At 44.9% G+C, this 21736-nt stretch overlaps 1 protein-coding gene across 3 annotated transcripts in view; it reads right to left on the bottom strand.

Moving 5' to 3' along the window:
- Positions 1-5856: 5856 nt before the first annotated feature.
- Positions 5857-21736, bottom strand: part of MTA1 (metastasis associated 1) — a 537170-nt gene continuing 521290 nt past the window's right edge. For 2 of the 3 annotated variants that reach the window (XM_030214000.1, XM_030214001.1), the window contains one exon: positions 5857-7703. In XM_030214000.1, coding sequence (XP_030069860.1) covers positions 7562-7703 — 142 coding nt within the window. In that variant the 3' untranslated portion in view covers positions 5857-7561. The remainder of the gene's footprint in view (positions 7704-21736) is intronic. The other variant, XM_030214002.1, reaches the window with a different exon arrangement.

Genomic DNA, 21736 nt, shown 5'->3' with positions numbered 1-21736 from the left:
CTGGGCCACATGGCCTCCACAGTTCATGTGACTCCCATGGCTCGCCTTCACATGAGATCTGCTCAATGGACTCTAGCTTCCCAGTGGTTTCAGGCTGCTGGGGATCTAGAAGACGTGATCCACCTGTCCACGAGTTTTCTCAAATCCCTGTATTGGTGGACGATTTGGTCCAATTTGACTCTGGGACGTCCTTTCCAAATTCCTCAGCCACAAAAAGTGCTGACTACGGATGCGTCTCTCCTGGGGTGGGGAGCTCATGTCGATGGGCTTCACACCCAGGGAAGCTGGTCCCTCCAGGAACGCGATCTGCAGATCAATCTTCTGGAGTTGCGAGCGGTCTGGAACGCTCTGAAGGCTTTCAGAGATCGGCTGTCCCACCAAATTATCCAAATTCAGACAGACAACCAGGTTTCCATGTATTACATCAACAAGCAGGGGGGCACCGGATCTCGCCCCCTGTGTCAGGAAGCCGTCAGCATGTGGCTCTGGGCTCGCCGTCACGGCATGGTGCTCCAAGCCACATATCTGGCAGGCGTAAACAACAGTCTGGCCGACAGGTTGAGCAGGATTATGCAACCTCACGAGTGGTCGCTCAATTCGCGAGTAGTGCGCCAGATCTTCCAGGTGTGGGGCACCCCCTTGGTAGATCTCTTTGCATCTCGAGCCAACCACAAAGTCCCTCAGTTCTGTTCCAGGCTTCAGGCCCACGGCAGACTGGCATCGGATGCCTTCCTCCTGGACTGGGGGGAGGGTCTGCTGTATGCTTATCCTCCCATACCTCTGGTGGGGAAGACTTTGTTGAAACTCAAGCAAGACCGAGGCACCATGATTCTGATTGCTCCTTTTTGGCCGCGTCAGATCTGGTTCCCTCTTCTTCTGGAGTTGTCCTCCGAAGAACCGTGGAGATTGGAGTGTTTTCCGACCCTCATCACACAGGACAAAGGGGCGCTTCTGCATCCCAACCTCCGGTCTCTGGCTCTCACGGCCTGGATGTTGAGAGCGTAGACTTTGTCTCTTTGGGCCTGTCAGAGGGTGTCTCCCGCATCTTGCTTGCTTCCAGGAAAGATTCCACTAAGAGGAGTTACTTCTTTCTATGGAGGTGGTTTGCCGTCTGGTGTGACAGCAAGGCCCTAGATCCTCGCTCTTGTCCTACACAGACCCTGCTTGAATACCTTCTGCACTTGTCTGAGTCTGGTCTCAAGACCAACTCTGTAAGGGTTCACCTTAGTGCAATTAGTGCATACCATTACCGTGTGGAAGGTAAGCCGATCTCAGGACAGCCTTTAGTTGTTCGCTTCATGAGAGGTTTGCTTTTGTCAAAGCCCCCTGTCAAACCTCCTACAGTGTCATGGGATCTCAATGTCGTTCTCACCCAGCTGATGAAACCTCCTTTTGAGCCACTGAATTCCTGCCATCTGAAGTACTTGACCTGGAAGGTCATTTTCTTGGTGGCAGTTACTTCAGCTCGTAGAGTCAGTGAGCTTCAGGCCCTGGTAGCCCAGGCCCCTTACACCAAATTTCATCATAACAGAGTAGTCCTCCGCACTCACCCTAAGTTCTTGCCAAAGGTTGTGTCGGAGTTCCATCTGAACCAGTCGATTGTCTTGCCAACATTCTTCCCCCGTCCTCATTCCTGCCCTGCTGAACGTCAGCTGCACACATTGGACTGCAAAAGAGCATTGCCTTCTATCTGGAGCGGACACAGCCCAACAGACAGTCCGCCCAATTGTTTGTTTCTTTTGATCTCAACAGGAGGGGAGTGGCTGTGGGGAAACGCACCATATCCAATTGGCTAGCAGATTGCATTTCCTTCACTTACGCCCAGGCTGGGCTGGCTCTTGAGGGTCATGTCACGGCTCATAATGTTAGAGCCATGGCAGCGTCGGTAGCCCACTTGAAGTCAGCCACTATTGAAGAGATTTGCAAAGCTGCGACGTGGTCATCTGTCCACACATTCACATCTCATTACTACCTGCAGCAGGATACCCGACGCGACAGTCGGTTCAGGCAGTCAGTGCTTCAGAATCTGTTCGGGGTTTAGAATCCAACTCCACCCCCCTAGGCCCATATTTATTCTGTTCCAGGCTACACTCTCAGTTAGTTGGATAAATTGTTAGGTCAATCTCAGTTATGTCCTCGCCGTTGCGAGGCCCAATTGACCATGTTTGTTCTTTTGAGTGAGCCTGGGGGCTAGGGATACCCCATCAGTGAGAACAAGCAGCCTGCTTGTCCTCGGAGAAAGCGAATGCTACATACCTGTAGAAGGTATTCTCCGAGGACAGCAGGCTGATTGTTCTCACAAACCTGCCCGCCTCCCCTTTGGAGTTGTGTCTTCCCTTGTCTTTGTCTTGCTACATATGAGACTGACGAACACGAGCCGGTTCGGGCAGGAAGATGGCCACGCATGCGCGGTGCGCATGGGCGCGTGAGGACTAGCAAAGGCCTTTGCTAGTGAAGTTCCGATTGGAGGGGCTGCCGTGGACGTCACCCATCAGTGAGAACAATCAGCCTGCTGTCCTTGGAGAATACCTTCTACAGGTATGTAGCATTCGCTGTATTGAAACACGTACCGCTCTATGAAGTCATGCACAAAAAAATCCTAAGCAAAATTTACTTTGATCATGAGGTGGTTGGGAATTTAGGAGGCATCACACCTCTGCTTAGTGTCTCTAGAAAACATAAGGCAGCTCTCAAGTGAAAACCATAGTTTCAGAGGTGGACGCTCAGTGGCAAGTGGACTTGGTGGATCTGTCAGCTCTGTCTTCTTTTAACTATGGCTGTTGAATATCAACATCTTATTGAAAACATGCTTGGGCTGTGTGTCTAAAAACAAAAACCGGTCGTGAAGTGCCCATAAATATCTCCTCTTTCCTCAGGAGGTTAGAGCACTCAGAAAGTTGTAGTTAACTCAAAAGTAGCACTCTTTTTTTTTTTTTTTTACATATTTTCAGTTCTTACAATCTCACACACAACCAACCTGTTTCTTTTCAGCTCAACCTTCTACTGATGATCCACAGAATCTTTCCCATAAAAAAAACAGATCCCCATGTGACCTTGCCAGCCAGATTCCTGCTCTCATTAACACTGAAACTGCTGCATAACTAAAACATACATAAAACTAGTTTTTATTCATAAATATGTCATTTTTCACTTGTGTGGCTTTTGTGGTAATTTCATTTTTGGCGCGCGTCCAATACGTGTGTCTGAAAAATATTTTTCATTTTCGGGCACGTGTAACGGATGTGCGCCAACTGGCATTTGGCGCGCGTAGGTCATTACTGCCTGGTTACCATGCGAGTCTTGGCTGGCGGTAAGGTCTCAGACCCAAAATGGATGTGCAGCAATTTTCATTTTGCCACGCGTCCATTTTCAGCAAAAATGTTTTAAAAAGGCCTTTTTTACAGGCACGCTAAAAAATGGATCGGCATGCGGCCAAAACCCATGTCTATACTACCGCAAGCCATTTTTCAGCGCGGCTTTGCAAGGACCCCATAATGTTGCTAGGAGGTTCTTATGATAATCACACAAAAAACCCAACCTTTAAAGCTCAAATTCACTTTATATGGGTTACAGATATTTATCAGCTATTTGAGTATACATACAGCAACAAAAAGGTCACAGCCCACATCTGCCACCTCTTCTGATCCCAACACATATATTTGTGCTAGCTAGAGCCCTTCTTCTCTTTTAAACATACTTATATTTACATCAGGCGTTTGTGTCCATGGACACCAATGCGCAGGTACGCATTTTTGCACTGTTTTTGGGCTCCTTGCAACTTCTGCCGGCCCAAGATGCTTGCTATCGCACTGACTGCATGACCACCATGGCCATCATCTCTGCTGCCATTTGAGGGGGGTTGTTCCAGAGTTTCCCCCAAAGCTAAAAAAAAAAAAACATTAAAGTTTAACCTCTGGGTATACCCGCCTAGGCTGAATAAAAATTTTTGTTGCAAGCAAATTTTTTTTTTTACAATCCATGCATTAAACATACAGTTATACTCCCATGTACACATCTGTAGTTCAAATACTGTTCTCAATGTTTAAGGTTCACAATACTTTTCAACATCTTAGTACATGACATAATTTTCAGCAAAGTAGGCTGGCGTCTTCCCTTTGGTTTCCCCTGCTTAGAAACTCTTTCACCGTCACTTTCTGCTTCCTGGGCTGCAGTAGCACCTTATGCCGCAGGACCAGGAATTTCTGCCCCAGTAGGGTAAACTTCACTATAGATAATATACCACACATTCGATCAAAGTTTTCATCAACAGTTACATCTTTTTGCGGTCCAACAAAAATCAATCAATCAATCAAGTTTACAGATACCACAAACTTTTAGAAGTCTTCTAAAAACACATTTCTTCAATCTGACCTTTTTGACTAAAAAGAACGCTATTTGAATTTTACCCACACCCTTTTCTTAATCTCGTTTCCCATCTAGTCCTGCCGAATTATGTTCGCACGTATCTACCCTTAATTATTTGTTTGTCCTTGAGATAGTCTAAATCCCCGGTTACTTATTGAACATGTATTAATTTGTTTCTTGAAGTTATTGTAATTTGTGTTATATTCTGTACATTATTATGTTTTATTTGCTTTGTTGTTTGTAAGCCACATTGACCTTGAATCTATTTCGGGCCAATGTGGGGTATAAATGCCATGAATGAGAGGGTCATGGGCGGAATAGGGGCGTTCCTAACATTCATGCATGTTGCTACAGAATGAGGATGATACGTGCCTAATTGAGGCATGTACATTTGCACCTATGTCAGTTGATGCAAATGGCCATGCTTAAAGTTAGCCGCGATTCCCGGGCATAAGTGCTATTCTATAAACTGTGCCTAACTTTAAGCGAGGTTTACAGAATAGCACTTTTTTCGGCACCAGTTTTTTGGGGATCATATATATATATATACATACACACACACACACACATATATATATATATATATATATATATATATATATATATATATATATATATATATAATTCACCCCAAAATATTTTAGTAAGAACTAATAACAGTACGGGCTACTGTGTAGTGCAATACTATGGTAAAATGAAAGTGTGCACTACAACAAAATAGTATACACTTAAATGATACAAAATAAAAATCAAACCATACCACTGAATATTCAATAAGAGCCCTTTGCACTTATTCCGCTTTAATAGCAAGAAAGGTTATGTGGTAGCTGTTTAGGGTGTGCCCAGCATGTCCCTTGTAATTACTGCACAGAAAATGTCTTTACTGCATGTTAAGTACATTTGCAATTTGCATAGTAAGTGTGCTTGCACGTACCAATTCATCTCGAGGTGGTGGTAAATGCATGCACATTAACTGCATAAGTGACATGGTCAGTAGTGTGTGTGAACTGCAATGTGCAGTACATGCTCATTCTTTGCCATATCCCATATCCAAACACAGCATGTAGTTAGTACACAAATTAGTACATGAAGTCATGACAGCGTGGTAACAGTTATAGCAACAGAGAAGGTCAAAGTACAAACAACAGCATCAAGGTCTTCCAATATGGGACAAGTCAAGAGTCTTTATTGAAAATACCTGATATGGGCCCTGTTTTTGGTGTACCCTTGCGACAGTGGTTAAAATCTTGACTCTGAAAATATTGTATAGGTGATAAAAACACTTCCCTCACTGGGAAAATCCGAGTCTTATTCGTGGTAGAAAATAGCTCCAACATTCAATACATTGGTGCCTGTGAACAGTTTTGGCACATAGAGAAAAAAGGCATCTGAACTGTGATAAGGAAGAATGGTCTGAACTGTGATAAGGAAGAATGGTCTGTCTTGTACTACTGCTTAATTGCAAAATAGAGACACACACGCAAGTTTGACAAAATCTTGATTTCAGTGTTTATTTGCTTTGTAAGTAAAGTTAACTGAAATGACTTAATTGTAGGGATTTTAGAAAAAGTTTTATTTCTTCCTGACCAAGGAGACTAATACCATCCTCAAACCCATGTTGTACTACTCTAAATACAAACTTTGGGTTGTCTTACTGTCAACAACAGATATGGAATGATTATTTTTCTTTTTTTCTTACATGCTATATCTGCCTGAGGCAGTGACATGTACAAATCAGTACATGTTGTAAATGATTTTTTTTTTAACATTCTCCGAAAAGCAGGAGCATTTTTGAAACACATCCTGCTATGAAGAGACATATGAAAAAGAAATTATACATACTTGCAAATACATAACTTCAAGAGATGCAAAAAACCTCAAACACAAAAGTTTTACCAGGGGAAAAACACTTACTTTAGACACAGATGTGTTCAAATAAAAACCATTTTTTCCTCACATTTGTTATGTTTAAATTCCCTTTAATAGGGGAAAATGTACAGTAACGCAGCACTCACAAGCCAAGCTCTTCCCCAATACACTGATGGGCAAACAAGCTCCAAGAAAAGGCAAAATGTCCATGGGCGTCACGTACTAGACTCCTAGAGGCAGAACAAAGCTTTTCTGAAAAGCAATTTACCACACTGACTTCATTTCATTGTGCATGTATTTCCTCATTAATATAGCACTTTTAATGTTCATGGGCCTGCATATTCAGTTACTTGATCTGGAAATCTTAGTTCCAGACACTAAAGGATTAGCAGACACATTATAGTTATCTCTTATAGACTCTCATGGGATTTTGAGCCGCAGCCTGGTTTGAATAACCAGAGACAATACGTTAAACAGTTTGTTCAACATTGTTATATGACCTTATTGCCAACGACTCCCATCTAAGATGCCTTCAACAGATAACAATACTCATCTGAGTAGGCCGGACTTGGTCACTTGCTTTCAGTATAACACTTTTCAAGAAAATTGGCTAAATTCTGAGCTCACTCTTTACCAACTAAAGTGCATGAGCACCAAAGTAAATCTAAGTCCATACAGTCATCATATGCATTCCAACATTTTTTTTCCTATGTTAATTGCTTGAAAATACAAGGGACAAAACCAAGACGACTAGCTGAACCTGCCGCTGGCTTTCTACTCCCAATTTTTCCACAGTATCAATTAGAATTGTAGTTTTATGTACAAAAAAATGGCACCTTTCAAAAAAGAGCAGAAAAAAATAAAACAAAAAGCACAATGCAGCCTCACCAAGGCTTAGCAATGAGAGTTCATTATATATTCACAAAACTTGAGAATTCTATTCTTAATTTCATCCAAGAAATAAACAAAAACTAAAAATTACTGTTCCACATTCTCTGAATAAGTTAAGCTTACTTTCTTCCCCAACTGTCAATGAAGAAAGAGGGTAAAAAGATCATCTCTACAAGCTAAGAAAATATATGCTACCAAAACAAAAACAAACAAAAAAAGAGAGCAGTCTTTTCTTGTCACAGCTAAATGACAACACATAGTTCCTTGTTATGTCTTTTAAAATAAGCAACCAGCTTATAAGAAAGTTTTCCACTTTCAATGGTCAGATCCACTCTTGCCATAAAAAATCTCAAGTAGGTCTGAGGAAAAGATTCATTAAGCAGATCCATACAGCAACAAGTGTCACAGTGGGATGTACCACAGCAGCCAGACTGCATTAATCCTCAATAATGATTGGCTCATCATTCATTGGCTGTCTTATCAACTGTGCTGCCTGGGTCTGTCTGATCACAATGGGCTTGTAGGGACGTCTGGCAGCTCGTTTAGTTTCAGAAGATGAAAGCAGCTTACGTATCTTCCTACAAAAATTGGAAAGATAATTGTTGTTGGTCACAATTTTCATTAATAGAACTATATACTGTATCATTATAACATCCTCATATTTATGCTAATCTTCCACTTAGTAAATCTCTTTAATGCAGTCAATAGACTAAGCTCTAAACAGTAGGAGCAAAAGAGTCAACATCTATTATAGCCCAACACTCAACAATCTTCATTACCGCAGCTTTATAATACTCTTCAGACATCAGCGGTGACTCATTAGTGACAGATGAAGAGGGAGGTGAGCCAAGGGAAGGAAAACAAAAATGAGGATGTTATAATGCCTTGGTATCGCTCCATGGTGCGACCGCACCTGGAATATTGTGTTCAATTCTGGTCACTGCATCTCAAAAAAGACGTGAGGGGCATAATCGAACGGGGACGACCATCTCTAAGGGCGCCCATCTCTAAGGACGTCCTGGCGAAGGGGTGGGGAAACCGCTATTATCGAAACAAGATGGGCTTCCATCTTTCGTTTCAATAATACAGTCGGGGACGGCCAAATCTCAACATTTAGGTCGACCTTAGAGATGGTCGACCTAAATATTGAGATGGTCGTCCCCAGTTTTCGGCCATAATGGAACCCGAGGAAGCACAATCTCAAAAACAACCAAATCCAAGGCATTTGGTCATGGGAGGAGCCAGCATTCGTAGTGCACTGGTCCCCCTGACATGCCAGGACACCAACCGTGCACCCTAGGGGGCACTGCAGTGGACTTCACAAATTGCTCCCAGGTGCATAGCTCCCTTACCTTCGGTGCTGAGCCCCCCAAACCACCCTAAAACCCACTCCCCACAACTGTACACCACTACCATAGCCCTAAGGGGTGAAAGGGGGCACCTACATGTGGGTACAGTGGGTTTCAGGTGGGTTTTGAAGGGCTCACATTTACCAATGTAAGTGTAACAGGTAGGGGGGGGGGGGAATGGGCCTGGGTCTGCCTGCCTGAAGTGCACCCACTAAAGCTGCTCCAAGGACCTGCATACTGCTGTCAGGGAGCTGGGTTTGACATTAGAGGCTGGCAAAAAAAAAAAAAAAATTAATTTTTTTTTTAGGGTGGGAGGGGGTTGGTGACCACTGGGGGAGTAAAGGGAGATCATTCCCGATTCCCTCCAGTGGTCATCTGGCCAGTTTGGGCACCTTTTTGAGGCTTGGTTGTGAAAAAAAAATGGACCAAGTAAAGTCGACCAAATGCTCGTCAGGGACGCCCTTCTTTTTTCCATTATCAGCCGAGGACGCCCATCTCTTAAGCACGTCCCAGTCCCACCTTCGCTACGCCCCCGTGAACTTTGGTCGCCCCCGCGACGGACTGCATTTGAGGATTCCCAAAATCAGCTTTCGATTATGCCGATTTGGGCGATCATGAGAGAAGGACACCCATCTCCCGATTTGTGTCGTAAGATGGGCGCCCTTCTCTTTCGAAAATGCCCCTGATAGTGGAATTAGAAAAGGTGCAGAGAAGGGCGACAAAAATGATAAAGGGGATGGGACGACTTCACTATGAGGAAAGGCTAAAGCGGCTAGGGCTCTTCAGCTTGGAGAAAAGGTGGCTGAGGGGAGATATGATAGAGGTCTATAAAATAATGAGTGGAGTTGAATGGGTAGATGTGAAGCGTCTGTTTACGCTTTCCAAAAATACTAGGACTAGGGGGCATGCGATGAAGCTACAATGTAGTAAATTTAAAATGAATCGGAGAAAATGTTTCTTCACTCAACGTGTAATTAAACTCTGGAATTCGTTGCCAGAGAATGTGGTAAAGGTGGTTAGCTTTGCAGAGTTTAAAAAAAGGTTTGGACGGCTTCCTAACAGAAAAGGCCATAGACCATTATTAAATGGACTAGGGGAAAATCCACTGTTTCTGGGATAAGCCGTATAAAATGTTTTGTACTTTTTTGGGATCTTGCCAGGTATTTGTGACCTGGATTGGCCACTTTTGGAAACAGGATGCTGGGCTTGATGGACCTTTGGTCTTTTCCAGTATGGCAATGCTTATGTACTTATGTAATTAAGTCCTCCCTGTTCAGGCCAAGGCAGAAAAGCGTTCATCGTGGAGATGAATATGTGGCTGCATAGATGGTTTCATCAAGAACATTTTGGCTTCCTGACCATGGGATACTTTTCCAAGGGCTGCAGAGCCGAGATGGTGTCCATCTATCAAAGAAGGGAAGAAATGTCTTCAGCAGCACACTGGATAACCTACTGAAAAGGCCTGTAAACTAGAATGGTTGGGGCAGGTGATCAAAGCCTTCAGGTAAGTTAAGCATTAAATACCTCTACACAAATGGGAAAACGGGGCAATGCCTGGAATGCAGTATATACTAATACCCGAAGTATGGGAAATAAGGTTTTAGATCTTGAGGCTGTGATGGAAGAGGCTGATTTGGATTTAGTGGTGATCACAGAGACATGGTTCACAGAGAACCATGACTGGGATATAGTTATACCGGGATAAAATCTGTTTAGGAAAGACTGGATAGAAAGAAAGGGAGGGAGGGGGAGTGGCATTATATATTAAAGATAATATTAAAGCCACACAACTACAGGACCTACAGGGTAAGGAAGAGGCACTGTGGGTCAATCTGGAAAGAGGGACTAGCAAATGTATTTACATTGGTGTGATATACAGGCCTCCTTCACAGTCAGAATACAGAGATTTAATTGAAGACATTCAAAATACAGCTGTGAAAGGGGAAGTACTACTAATATGCCAGATGTGATTGGAGTATCCCTATTGTGGGTGGTCCAATAGTTAGCAACTAAGATTTAATGCTAAAAAACGCAGGGTCATGAACTTGAGTTATAAAATCCAAGGGAATGGTACAGTAAAGGGGTGAAGTACTTCTGTATACTAAAGAAGAGCAGGATTTGAGGGTGATTGTATTTGATGATCTTAAGGTGGCCAAACACGTAGAAAAGGTGACGGGCAAAGTAAGAAGGATGTTAGGATGCACTGGGAGAGGGAAGACCAGCAGGGAAAAAGAGGTGATAGTGCCCTTATATAAGTCTCTGGTGAGGCTCCATTTAGAATACTGTGTGCTATTCTGGAGACCGCACCTACAAAAAGAGATGAACAGGATGGAGTCAGTCCAGAGGACGGCTACAAAATTGGTCAGTAGTCTCTGTCACAAAGCATATAGGGATAAGCTTATAGACCTCAACATGTATACTCTGGAAGAAAGGTGGGAGAGAAGGGATATGAAAGAGATGTGAATACCTCTGTGACATTAATGTACAGGAGGTGAGCCTTTTTCAAATGAAGGAAAACTATGGAATGAAAGGGCATAGAATGAAGTTAAGAGGAAACAGGCTCAAGTGTAACTTAAGAAAATACTCTTTCATGGAAAGGGTAGTGGACGCATGGAATGGCTTCCCGGTGGAGGTCATGGAGAAAACAATTGTGTCTGAATTTAAGAAAGCATGGTACAGGCACATCGGATCTCTTAAGAAAAGGAGGAATTAGTGGCTACTGAGGATGAGCAGACAGGATGTGCCATTTGGCTCTTATCTGCCATTACGTCTTTTAGAAGCAGAGAGATCCTGAATTCTACACTGGGGGATATAGTCCATCAGTTAGTAATGGAACCCACATGGGACTGAGCCATACTGGACTTAGTGGGGAGAGTGTTTCTGATGTTATAGTAGGTGATCATTTGGCATTCAGTGATCACCAGATGGTGTGGTTTAACATTAAGATAGCTGTGGAGAGGGTTCATTCAAAAGTGAAAGTTCTAGACTTCAAAAAAACTAACTTTGTTCAGATGTGGGATTACCTCAAGGAATTGTCTGGAGGGGAACATCTGGAAGAAGTTAGAAAGAAGGGCAAAAATGAAAGCAGCTACTGAAAGGGCAACAAACCTTTTTGTAAGGAAAGTAAATAAAAGGAGTGGAGGAGTGGCCTAGTGGTTAGGGTGGTGGACTTTGGTCCTGGGGAACTGAGTTCGATTCCCACCTCAGGCACAGGCAGCTCCTTGTGACTCTCGGTAAGTCACTTAACCCTCCATTGCCTCATGTAAGCTGCATTGAGCCTGCCATGAGCGGGAAAGCGCGGGGTACAAATGTAACAAAAATAAAATAAAAGTAAGAGGAAAAGGAGGACACTTTGGTTCTCAAAAGTAGTAGCTGAAAAGATAGGGAAAAAGAGGTTAGCCTTTATAAATTACAAGAGATTGCAGAAAGAGAAAGACAGGGAATAATACCTGGAAAAGCTAAAAGAAGCTGGTAGAGTAGTCAGGAAAGCAAAGATGCAAATGAAAGAAAAAATAGCCAATACTGTAAAATGGGGGTGGGTGGGGGGTGGACAAGACTTCTTTTTTGTTTTTTAAGCTATGTTAGTAATAGGAGGAAGTGCAAAAGTGGGATTGTGAGGGTCAAAGGTGGGATGGGAATATATAAAAGCTGATAAACATAAGGTGGAATTGTATAAAAAATATTCTCCGAGGACAAGCAGGCTGCTTGTTCTCACATGTGGGTTGATGCCCGCGTCAGCCCGGGAACCACCGTTTTGAAAGAGCAAAATATTTTAAAAAGTTTTGCCAGAGTCTTCTGGCGCATGTGCGCGGACTGATTTCCTGCCCGCTGCGTGAGTGCATCTCCCCAGTTTCTTCTTTTCCGCGATGAGGTGTGGCAGGTTCCTCCTGTGCTCCTCGTTTAGGTCCGGGAAGAGAGTCTTCGCTTTTCACGAGTTTTCACGGTTTGTTTGTGTTCGTTTTTACAAAAAAAAAAAGATGACTTCCTTTTATTTTACGTTTAGTATTTATACCCTCAATTTTAAGTTTAATTTCTTTGGGTTTCTCCCCTTTTTGTGCCCTTTTCAATTTTGGCACAATCGTGTCATTTGATTTCCCCGAAGCCGTTTTTCCTTCCATGTCATCGAAGACACCAAGCGGCTTCAAACGTTGTACTCGGTGCAACCGGACCACCTCAGGTACCGATACTAATTTGTGGTGTATCCATTGCCTTGGGCCCGACCATAGCCCAGCTGCTTGTAGTCTATGTCTTCATATGAAGAAACAGACTAAAGTGACTAGAGAAGCCCAGCGAGAAAAACATTTTGGGGCTCGGTCTGGTCTTTCGACGTTGAAATTGAGGGAGGCATCAACCTCAGGAACAGAGGTAATGGCTGATGAGAGACCAAGTCGCGCTGGGAGCAGTGAGGCATTGAGTGGGTCTCCACCTGTCTCGAGGCCTCCTGTTATGCAGCCCCCCCCGGACCCGACCCCAAGGAGACGTGAGGATTCCATGTCATCCTCATCGGTACCGAGGAGTCTCGATGATGGGTGTCGATCAAAGGCAAAGAAGCACCGTCATTGATCATCTTCGACACACGGTACTGGGAGCTCCAGGGCGTCAAGGGACTCGGCACCTGAGAAGTGTTGGCGCCGAGAGGACCTCTCCCCCTCTATACAGGAGGTGCCGATGCATCGGTCTCTTGGCAGCCCGGTACCTGCTCCCATATCTTGGCAGATTCGGCCGCTGGTTGTTCCACCGATCCCGCAGCCTTCTCTGATGGTGGCTCTCTACGAGCACATCTGGGCCCTGCTATCAGAGCTTGAGGAAGGACTACTGTGCCAGTCTGCTTCGGTGTCGGGGGTGCTTGCGCCTTCCGTACCGTCTGCTGCAGCGGCGTCTGGCCCTTCACCTGCGGTGAGGTCCACATCCTCTGTGCCGTTTGCGGCATCGGTGCCGGCTCCCACATGGGTCGACTCCTCTTCGACAACTGTGGAGGCAGCTTCGCCACAGTCCAGGCAGGCGTCAGCCTCTCGACATCGCCATAGAGGAAGACGTATCAGGCCACGATGCTCGCCACCCGAATTCAGTCATACCAGCTCTTCACGAGTGTCCACTTGCGGAACTCGGTGAGGCAACTGTCCAGCTTGGTTGATGCCCTCTGTCCAGAGCAGGCCCAGCCTTTTCGCCAGATGGTCAGGCATCAGAAGGCGTGTCGTAAATTCCTGGCCAGAGGCACTTTCGACGCTTTTGATGTATCATCCAGAATCGCTGCCCAGGGTATAGTGATGCGCAGACTCTCATGGCTGCCTGTCTCTGACCTGGATCATTCGGTCCAGCAGGGGATGGCGGATGTACCTTGCCAGGGGGACACCTTTTTGGTGAAAAAGTAGAGGATCTTGTTGACCAGATCAAGAAGCACAATGATACTATGGATTCTCTGTCCCACCAGGCATCTTCTGCTACAACCTCCTCAACTAGGAGGTATTTTTGGGGAAAGAGGAGAACTCCCTATTCCTATGCTAGGCGTAGGTACACTCCGGTTTCAAGACAACCTACCCAGGCTCAGCCCCAGTACGCTTGTCCCCGTCAATAGCGTGCGCCTAAGGCCCAAGCTGCTCCCCAGCAAAAGCAAGGGATGGGTTTTGACTGGCTCCAGTTCAGTATAGCCGCGGTAAAAGTGTCCGTTCCGGACGACTTGCCAGTTGGGGGTAGGTTAGTGTTTTTAGGTGGCCTCTCTTAACCTCTGACCGGTGGGTTCTTCAAATAGTCCGGTTAGGATACACTCTCAATCTGGAATCCAAGCCTCCAAATTGCCCACCAGGAGCTCATTATTACAGCTTCCAGCACAAGCAGGTACTTGCAGAAGAACTCTCTGCCCTTCTAAAGGCCAGTGCGGTCGAACCCGTTTCACCAGGGGAAGAATGGCTGGGATTCTATTCCAGGTACTTCCTTGTGCAAAAGAAAACACGGGGGGATGCATCCCATCCTAGATCTAAGAGCTCTGAACAAATTTCTAGTTCGAGAAAAGTTCAGGATGGTTTCCCTGGGCACCCTTCTTCCCATGATTCAGAAGAACGATTGGCTATACTCTCTGGACTTAAAGGATGCTACACACACATCTCGATACGTCCTGTGAACTGGAACACAGCACTTTCAGTACCATGTACTGCCTTTTGGCCTGGTGTCTGTGCCCAGAGTATTTACAAAGTGTCTAGCTGTAGTCGCAGCGTTGCTACGCAGACTCGGAGTGCATGTGTATCCTTATCTCGACGATTGGCTGGTGAAGAGCACCTCGGAGGACGGTGGAGTCCATGCGAATGACTATTCAGGTGCTAGAGCTACTGGAGTTCGTAATAAATTACTCCAAGTCCCTTCTCACTCTTGTCCAAAGATTGGAATTCAAGCTGGACAACAGCTACGGCTTATCTTCCTGAGACAAGAGCAGACAACCTCCTGTCCCTAGTGTCCATGGTTGAAGCGTCTCAGCAGATCACAGCTCGGCAGATGTTGAGACATCTGGGCCACGTGGCCTCCACAGTTCATGTAACTCCCATGGCACGTCTACATATGAGATCAGCTCAATGGACCCTAGTTTCCCAGTGGTATCAAGCTGCGGGGGATCTGGAGGATGTGATCCAACTCTCTCCCGATTTTCGAAATTCTCTTCAGTGGTGGACAGTCGGGTCCAATTTGACCATGGGACGTCCATTTCTAAATTCCTCAGCCACAAAAAGTGCTGACGACGGATGCATCCCTCCTAGGGTGGGGAGCTCATGTAGATGGGCTTCACACTCAAGCAGCCTGGTCCTTCTAGGAAATGGGTCTTCAGATCAACGTCCTGGAATTATGAGCGACAATCAGGTTGCAATGTATTACACCAACAAGCAGGGAGGCACCGGATCTCGCCCTCTGTGTCAGGAAGCTGTTCAGATGTGGCTTTGGGCACACCGTCATGGCATGTTTCTCCAAGCTACTTATCTGGCAGGTGTAAACAACAGTCTGGCCGACAGACTGACCCATGGTAATGCAACCTCACGAGTGGTCACTGAACATGGGCGTAGCCCGCAAGATCTTCTGAGCGTGGGGCACCCCCTCGGTGGATCTTTTTGCCACTCAGATCAATCACAAGGTCCCTCAGTTCTGTTCCAGGCTTCAGGCCCACGACAGACTAGCGTCAGATGCCTTTCTCCTTCACTGGCGAACAGGCCTTCTGTATGCAAATCGTCCCATACATCTAGTAGGGAAGACTTTGCTGAAACTCAAGCAAGACCGCAGAACTATGATCCTGATTGCACCCTTCTGGCTGCACCAGATTTGGTTCCCTCCTCTTCTGGAATTGTCCTCCAAAGAACTGTGGAGATTGGAGTGTTTTCCAACCCTCATCTCCCAGAACGAGGGGTCGCTTCTACATCCCAACCTCCTGTCTCTGGCTCTCACGGTCTGGATGTTGAGAGCTTAGAATTCGCTTCCTTGGGTCTTTCAGAGGGTGTCTCCCAGGTCTTGCTTGCTTCCAGGAAAGATTCCATGAAGAGGTGTTACTCTTTCAAATGGAGGAGGTTTGCCATCTTGTGTGACAGCAAGACCCTAGATCCTCTTTCTTGTTCTACACAGATCCTGCTTGAATACCTTCTACACTTGTCAGAGTCTGGTCTCAAGACCAACTCCGTAACAGTTCACCTTAGTGTGATAAAAGAAAAAAATTGTTACATTTGTACCCTGCACTTTCCCACTCATGGCAGGCTCAATGTAGCTTACATGGAGCAATGGAGGGTTAAGTGACTTGCCCAGAGTCACAAGGAGCTGCCTGTGCTGGGAATTGAACTCACTTCCTCAGTTCCCCAAGACCAAAGTCCACCACCCTAATCACTAGGCCACTCCTCCACTCCATTAGTGCTTTTCATCGCCGTGTAGAGGGTAAGCCTATCTCTGGACAGCCTTTACTGGTTCGCTTCATGAGAGGTTTGCTTTTGTCAAAGCCCCCTGTCAAACCTCCGCCAGAGTCATGGGATCTCAATGTCACTCTCACCCAGCTGATGGAAGCTCCTTTTGAACCACTGAAATCCTGCCATCTGAAGTACTTGACCTGGAAGGTCATTTTCTTGGTGGCTGTTACTTCAGCTCATAGGGTCAGTGAGCTTCAGGCCCTAGTGGTTGATGCACCTTATACTAAAGTTTCATCACAACAGTCCTCCGCACGCACTCAAAGTTCCTATTGAAGGTGGTGTTGGAGTTCCATCTGAACCAGTCAATTGTCTTGCCATCATTTTTTCCCTGACCTCATGCCCACCCTGGCGAAAGCAGTTTGCACACCTTGGACTGCAAGACAGCATTGGCCTTTTACGTGGAGTGGACAAAGCCCTTCAGACAGTCCCCCCAGTTGTTTGTTTCTTTCGATCCCAAAAGGAGGGGAGTCGCCATCGGAAAACGCACAATCTCAAATTGGCTAGCAGATTGTATTTCCTTCACTTATGCCCAAGCTGGCCTGACTCTGGAGGGCCATGTCATGGCTCATAATGTAAGAGCCATGGCTGCGTCGATGGCTCACTTAAAGTCAGCCTCCACTGAAGAGATTTGAAAGGCTGCAACGTGGTCATCAGTCCACACATTCACATCTCACTACTGCCTTCAGCAGGATACTCGACGCAACAGTCGGCTTGGGCAGTCAGTGCTGCCGAATCTGTTTGGGGTTTAGAATCCAACTCAACACCCCCTAGGCCTGTTTTTATTCTGTTCCAGGCTGCACTCTCAGCTAGCTGTATACAGTTTCAGGTTAATCTACATTATGTCCTCACCGTTGCGAGGCCTAACTGACCAATGTTCATTGTTTTGAGTGAGCCTGGATGCTAGGGATACCCCACACACAAGAACAAGCAGCCTGCTTGTCCTTGGAGAAAGCGAAGATACTTACCTGTAGCAGGTATTCTCTGAGGACAGCAGGCTGATTGTTCTACAAACCCTCCCACCTCCCCTTTGGAGTTATCTGTTATTTCATTTGCTTTTTGATTTAACTGAGGAGATGCGTATGTGCGGTGCACGCACGCATGCACGCGAGAAGACTCTGGCAAAACATTTTTTGTATCTTGCCCTTGCAAAACGCCAGGGACGCAGATGCCGATCCACATGTGAGAACAATTAGCTTGCTGTCCTCGGAGAATACCTGCTACAGGTAAGTATCTTCACTTTTCTGTTCAAGGGCCGGCAGCAGGACTGCAGAAGACACACACAAATAGGAATAGAGGACATGGTAGTCCCTGAAAGATTTTCAGGGGACTGTGTTCATGAGGAGCTAGCTAAAGGTAGACAAAGCGATGGGGCCAGATGGCATTCATGCGAGGGTACTGAAGGAAGTTAGAGAATTTCTAGTGGCTCTGCTGGCTCAACTTTTCAATGCTTCTCTAGAGTTGGGCGTGGTTCCAGAGGATTGACGAGGAGCAGATGTGGTCCCTCTCCACAAAAGCAGAAGTAAGGAACAGGTTGTGAACTACAGGGTGGTAGGTCTGACTTCTGTGTTAGGTAAATTAATGGAAACATTTTTAAAACAGAGAAATAGTAAAGTTTTTGTAATCTAATGGATTACAGGACCCAAGGTAACACGATTTCATTAGAGGCAGGTCTTGTCAACAAATCTGATTTCTTTGACTGGGTGACCTGTGGATTGGATTGAAGGAGAGTGCTAGATGTAGTGTATTTAGATTTTAGCAAAGCCTTTGACGCGGTTCCACACAAACGACTAAAAAATAAACTGAATGCCTTTGGTATGGGCCCTAAAGTCACTGAGTTAGGAACTTGTTGAGTGGAAGGCAACAGAGGGTAGTGGTAAATGGAGCTCATTCTGAGGAAAAGGATATTACCAGTGGTGTGCTGCAAGGTTCAGTTCTTGGGCCAGTTCCCTTTTAACATTTTTGTAAGTGATATTGCTGAAGGGTTATCTGGTAAGATTTACCTCTTTGTGGATGATACCAAAATCTGCAACAGGGTAGACACCCCTGATTGTGTGGATAACATGAGGAAGGATTTAGCAAAGTTAGAGGAATGGTCTGGAATTTGGCAGCTAAGATTTAATGCTAAAAAAATGCAGGATCATGCATTTGGGCTGCAAACACCCGAGAGACCGGTACAGTTTAGGGGGTAAATAACTCTTTTGCATGAAATAGGAATGGTCGTGGGTATGATCATATGTGATGATCTTAAGGTGGCCAAACAGGTAGAAAAGGCAATGGCGAAAGCTAGAAGGATAATTGGGTGCATAGGAATAGCAAGTAGGAAAAAAAAGAGGTGATAGTGACCCTGGTGAGACCTTGTTTAGAATATTCTGTACAATTCTGGAGATTGAATCTTCAAAAAGATATAAACAGAATAGAATCATCTAGATTCTAAAATGGTCAGTGGTCTTCGTCATAAAGCATATGGGGACAGACTTAAAGATCTCAATATGTATACATTGGAAGAAAGGTGGGAGAAGAGAGATATGATAGAAACATTTAAACACCTGCATGGTATAAATGCACAGGAGGTAAGTCTGTTTCATTTGAAAGAAAGTTCTGGAACAAGGGGACATAGGATAAAGGTGAAAGGGGAAAGATTCAGACGTAACCCAAGGAAATACTTCTTCATGAAAAAGGTGGTGAATTCATGTAACGGCCTCCTGGTGGAAGTGGTGGAGACGAAAACAGTGTCTGAATTCAAGAGAGTTTGGGACAAGTACATAAGATCTGTAAGGCAGTGACAGAGAGAGTAGATGGCACGGTTGGGCAGATTGGATAGGCCATATGATCTTTATCTGCCTACAGTTTTCTATGTTTTGTATGATTTTACTGAGCGTATCCATGTGAAACAAGTCACCACTGAGGTTTGGAGAGTATTATAAAGCTACAAGAAGTGAATCCGTTTTTTACTCTTTCAAAAATTACAAAGACTAGGGGACATTCAATGAAATTACATGGAAATATTTTTAAAATAAATGAGGAAATATGGTTTCATTCACCGAATAGTTAAGCTCTAGAACTTGTTGCAGGAGGATGTGGTAACAGCGGTTAGCGTATCTGGGTTTTTAAAAGTTTGGACAAGTTCCTGGAGGAAAAGTCCATAGTCTGCTATTGAGACAGACATGGAGAAGCCACTGCTTGCCCTGGGATTGGTAGCATGGAATCTTGCTACTACTTGGGTTTCTGCCAGGTACTTGTGACTGCCCACTGTTGGAAACAGGATGCTGGGCTAGATGGACTTATGTTCTTAAGATTGTTGAGCATTGGGCTATATTCTCCCACTTAGCATTTCTGATATGCAACTAGAGCTGTAGGTACAAAGTAAAAGTTGTTCTTACACATCAAAAAATATTTCATAAAACAGAACTTTTCATAGTTCCCTATTTATTGAGAAGACAATGGAATTTATTTATTAGGATTTATTTACCACCTTTTTGAAAGAATTCACTCAAGGCGGTGTACAGTAAGAATAGATCAAACATGAGCAATAGGCAATTACAGCAGTAAAAATATTCAAATAACAATATAAAGTATGGCATAGTATACTACTTACAATGTCAACAGTACGTAATAGAACATTTTAATTGATAGTGAAGGGTAAAGCAAAGATGTAGCATATAGATAGGTAAGAGAGTAAGACGAGTTAGAAAGTAAGGTGACTGATTTAAAGAAAGTTGTACATGAGGTCAGAGAGATGGCTAAATATTATATTAGCTAGGGCAGGAGTGAACTGAAATTCAGAATACTAGATGGCATGGAGGCATACTTTCAAAACACTTAGACTTACAAAATTACATACTAACCCATAGGGGATCATTTTCAAAGCACTTAGACTTACATAGTAATCTATGGAACTTTGTAATTTATTAAGTCTAAGTGCTTTGAAAATACACCTCATGGAGGGGCATATTCAATATGTCTAAATTGGACTTTGGACATTTTGCTCAATTCGTCCCAAATCCAAAAGCAAATGTAACCATTTTCAAAAAAAGAAAAATGTTTATCTTTTTGTTTGAAAATACCATTTCGAATAAGGTTTGTGCTTTGTGTATTTATCTTTTTAGGCTAATAACCCCCCCCCCCCCCCAAGTTAGAAATGCACACAATCAAGCCACTGGAATGTAAGAGGGGCCAGACTTTTAGCAAACTGGTCCACCAGATATCCCAGGAGAGCAATGGGTCACCCTAGGTGGCACTGCTGTGGACTTCATATAAAGGCTTCCAGGTATACATCTCACCATTGTTCCTTAATCTTGTCTGCTAAACCCTCCAAAACCCACTACCCCCAACTTTACACCACTAGTGTAACAGGTAGGGGGAGGTATGTGACTTGGTCCAGGTCTACAATGCACTGCACCCACCACTAGACTACTCCAGGGACCTGTACGCTGCTCTAACATCTGAGGCTGGTGAGTACTAATTTTATTCACATTTTTGGGGGGTGGGAGGGGGTCATCCCTGAATCCTTTCAGTGGTTATCTGGTCATTTAAGGCACCTTTTGTGTGCCGTATTCATTAGAAAAACAGGTCTAGACCAGACAAAACGTTGAAGTTTTCGATCTAGATGTTTTGATTTTGGTCCATTATGGCTATAAAACATTATGACTAGGCACGCCCTAATTCAGTAGTTCCCAAACTTTTTCGGTTCACGACACCCTTAATGTCTGAGCAATTTTTCGCAGCACCCCTCCCCAGCCACATAGTTCTCCACCCCACCTCCACGACATAGGTCTCACTTTCCCTGCAGCCCCCTCCTCTCACTTCAAAACACCTCTTCATTCCCTGTAGCCCCTCTCCTCCCAGATAGCCCAGCACACCTCTCCATTCCCTGCAGACCCCCTCCTCCCAGGAAGTCCAGCACACCTCTCCCTTCCCTGCAGCCCCCTCTTCCCAGAAAGTATAGCATACCATTCCCTGCAGCCTCCCTCCTCCCATAAGTCCAGCACATCTCTCCATTCCCTGCAGCCTCCCTCCTTCCATAAGTCCAGCACACCTTTGCCTTCCCCAAATCCAGCATCTCTCGCTACCTTCTTCCCTCAGGTCCAGGATTGCTGTCGCTTCCTTCTCCTTCCCCTGCTGCCGCTGCAGTGTGCTATCCAGTAGTAGTAGCAGCTTACATTTTCCTCGCAGTGCCTGTGTGAATTGAGGACGGCTAGAAAATGTAAGCTGCAAGCACTGCAGCGGGGGAAGGAGGAGGAAGTGGCAGATTCCGGATCTGTCGGAAGGGAAAGTAAGGAGTGATGCTGGATTGTGGGCAGGGGGAGGGAGGTCAGGATTTGCTGCGGCATCCCTGAG

This window comes from Microcaecilia unicolor, chromosome 9, assembly GCF_901765095.1.
Source record: "Microcaecilia unicolor chromosome 9, aMicUni1.1, whole genome shotgun sequence".
NCBI lineage: Eukaryota > Metazoa > Chordata > Amphibia > Gymnophiona > Siphonopidae > Microcaecilia > Microcaecilia unicolor.
Note: the sequence above shows the minus strand (reverse complement) of the source record. Positions and strands in the feature narration are given on the sequence as shown.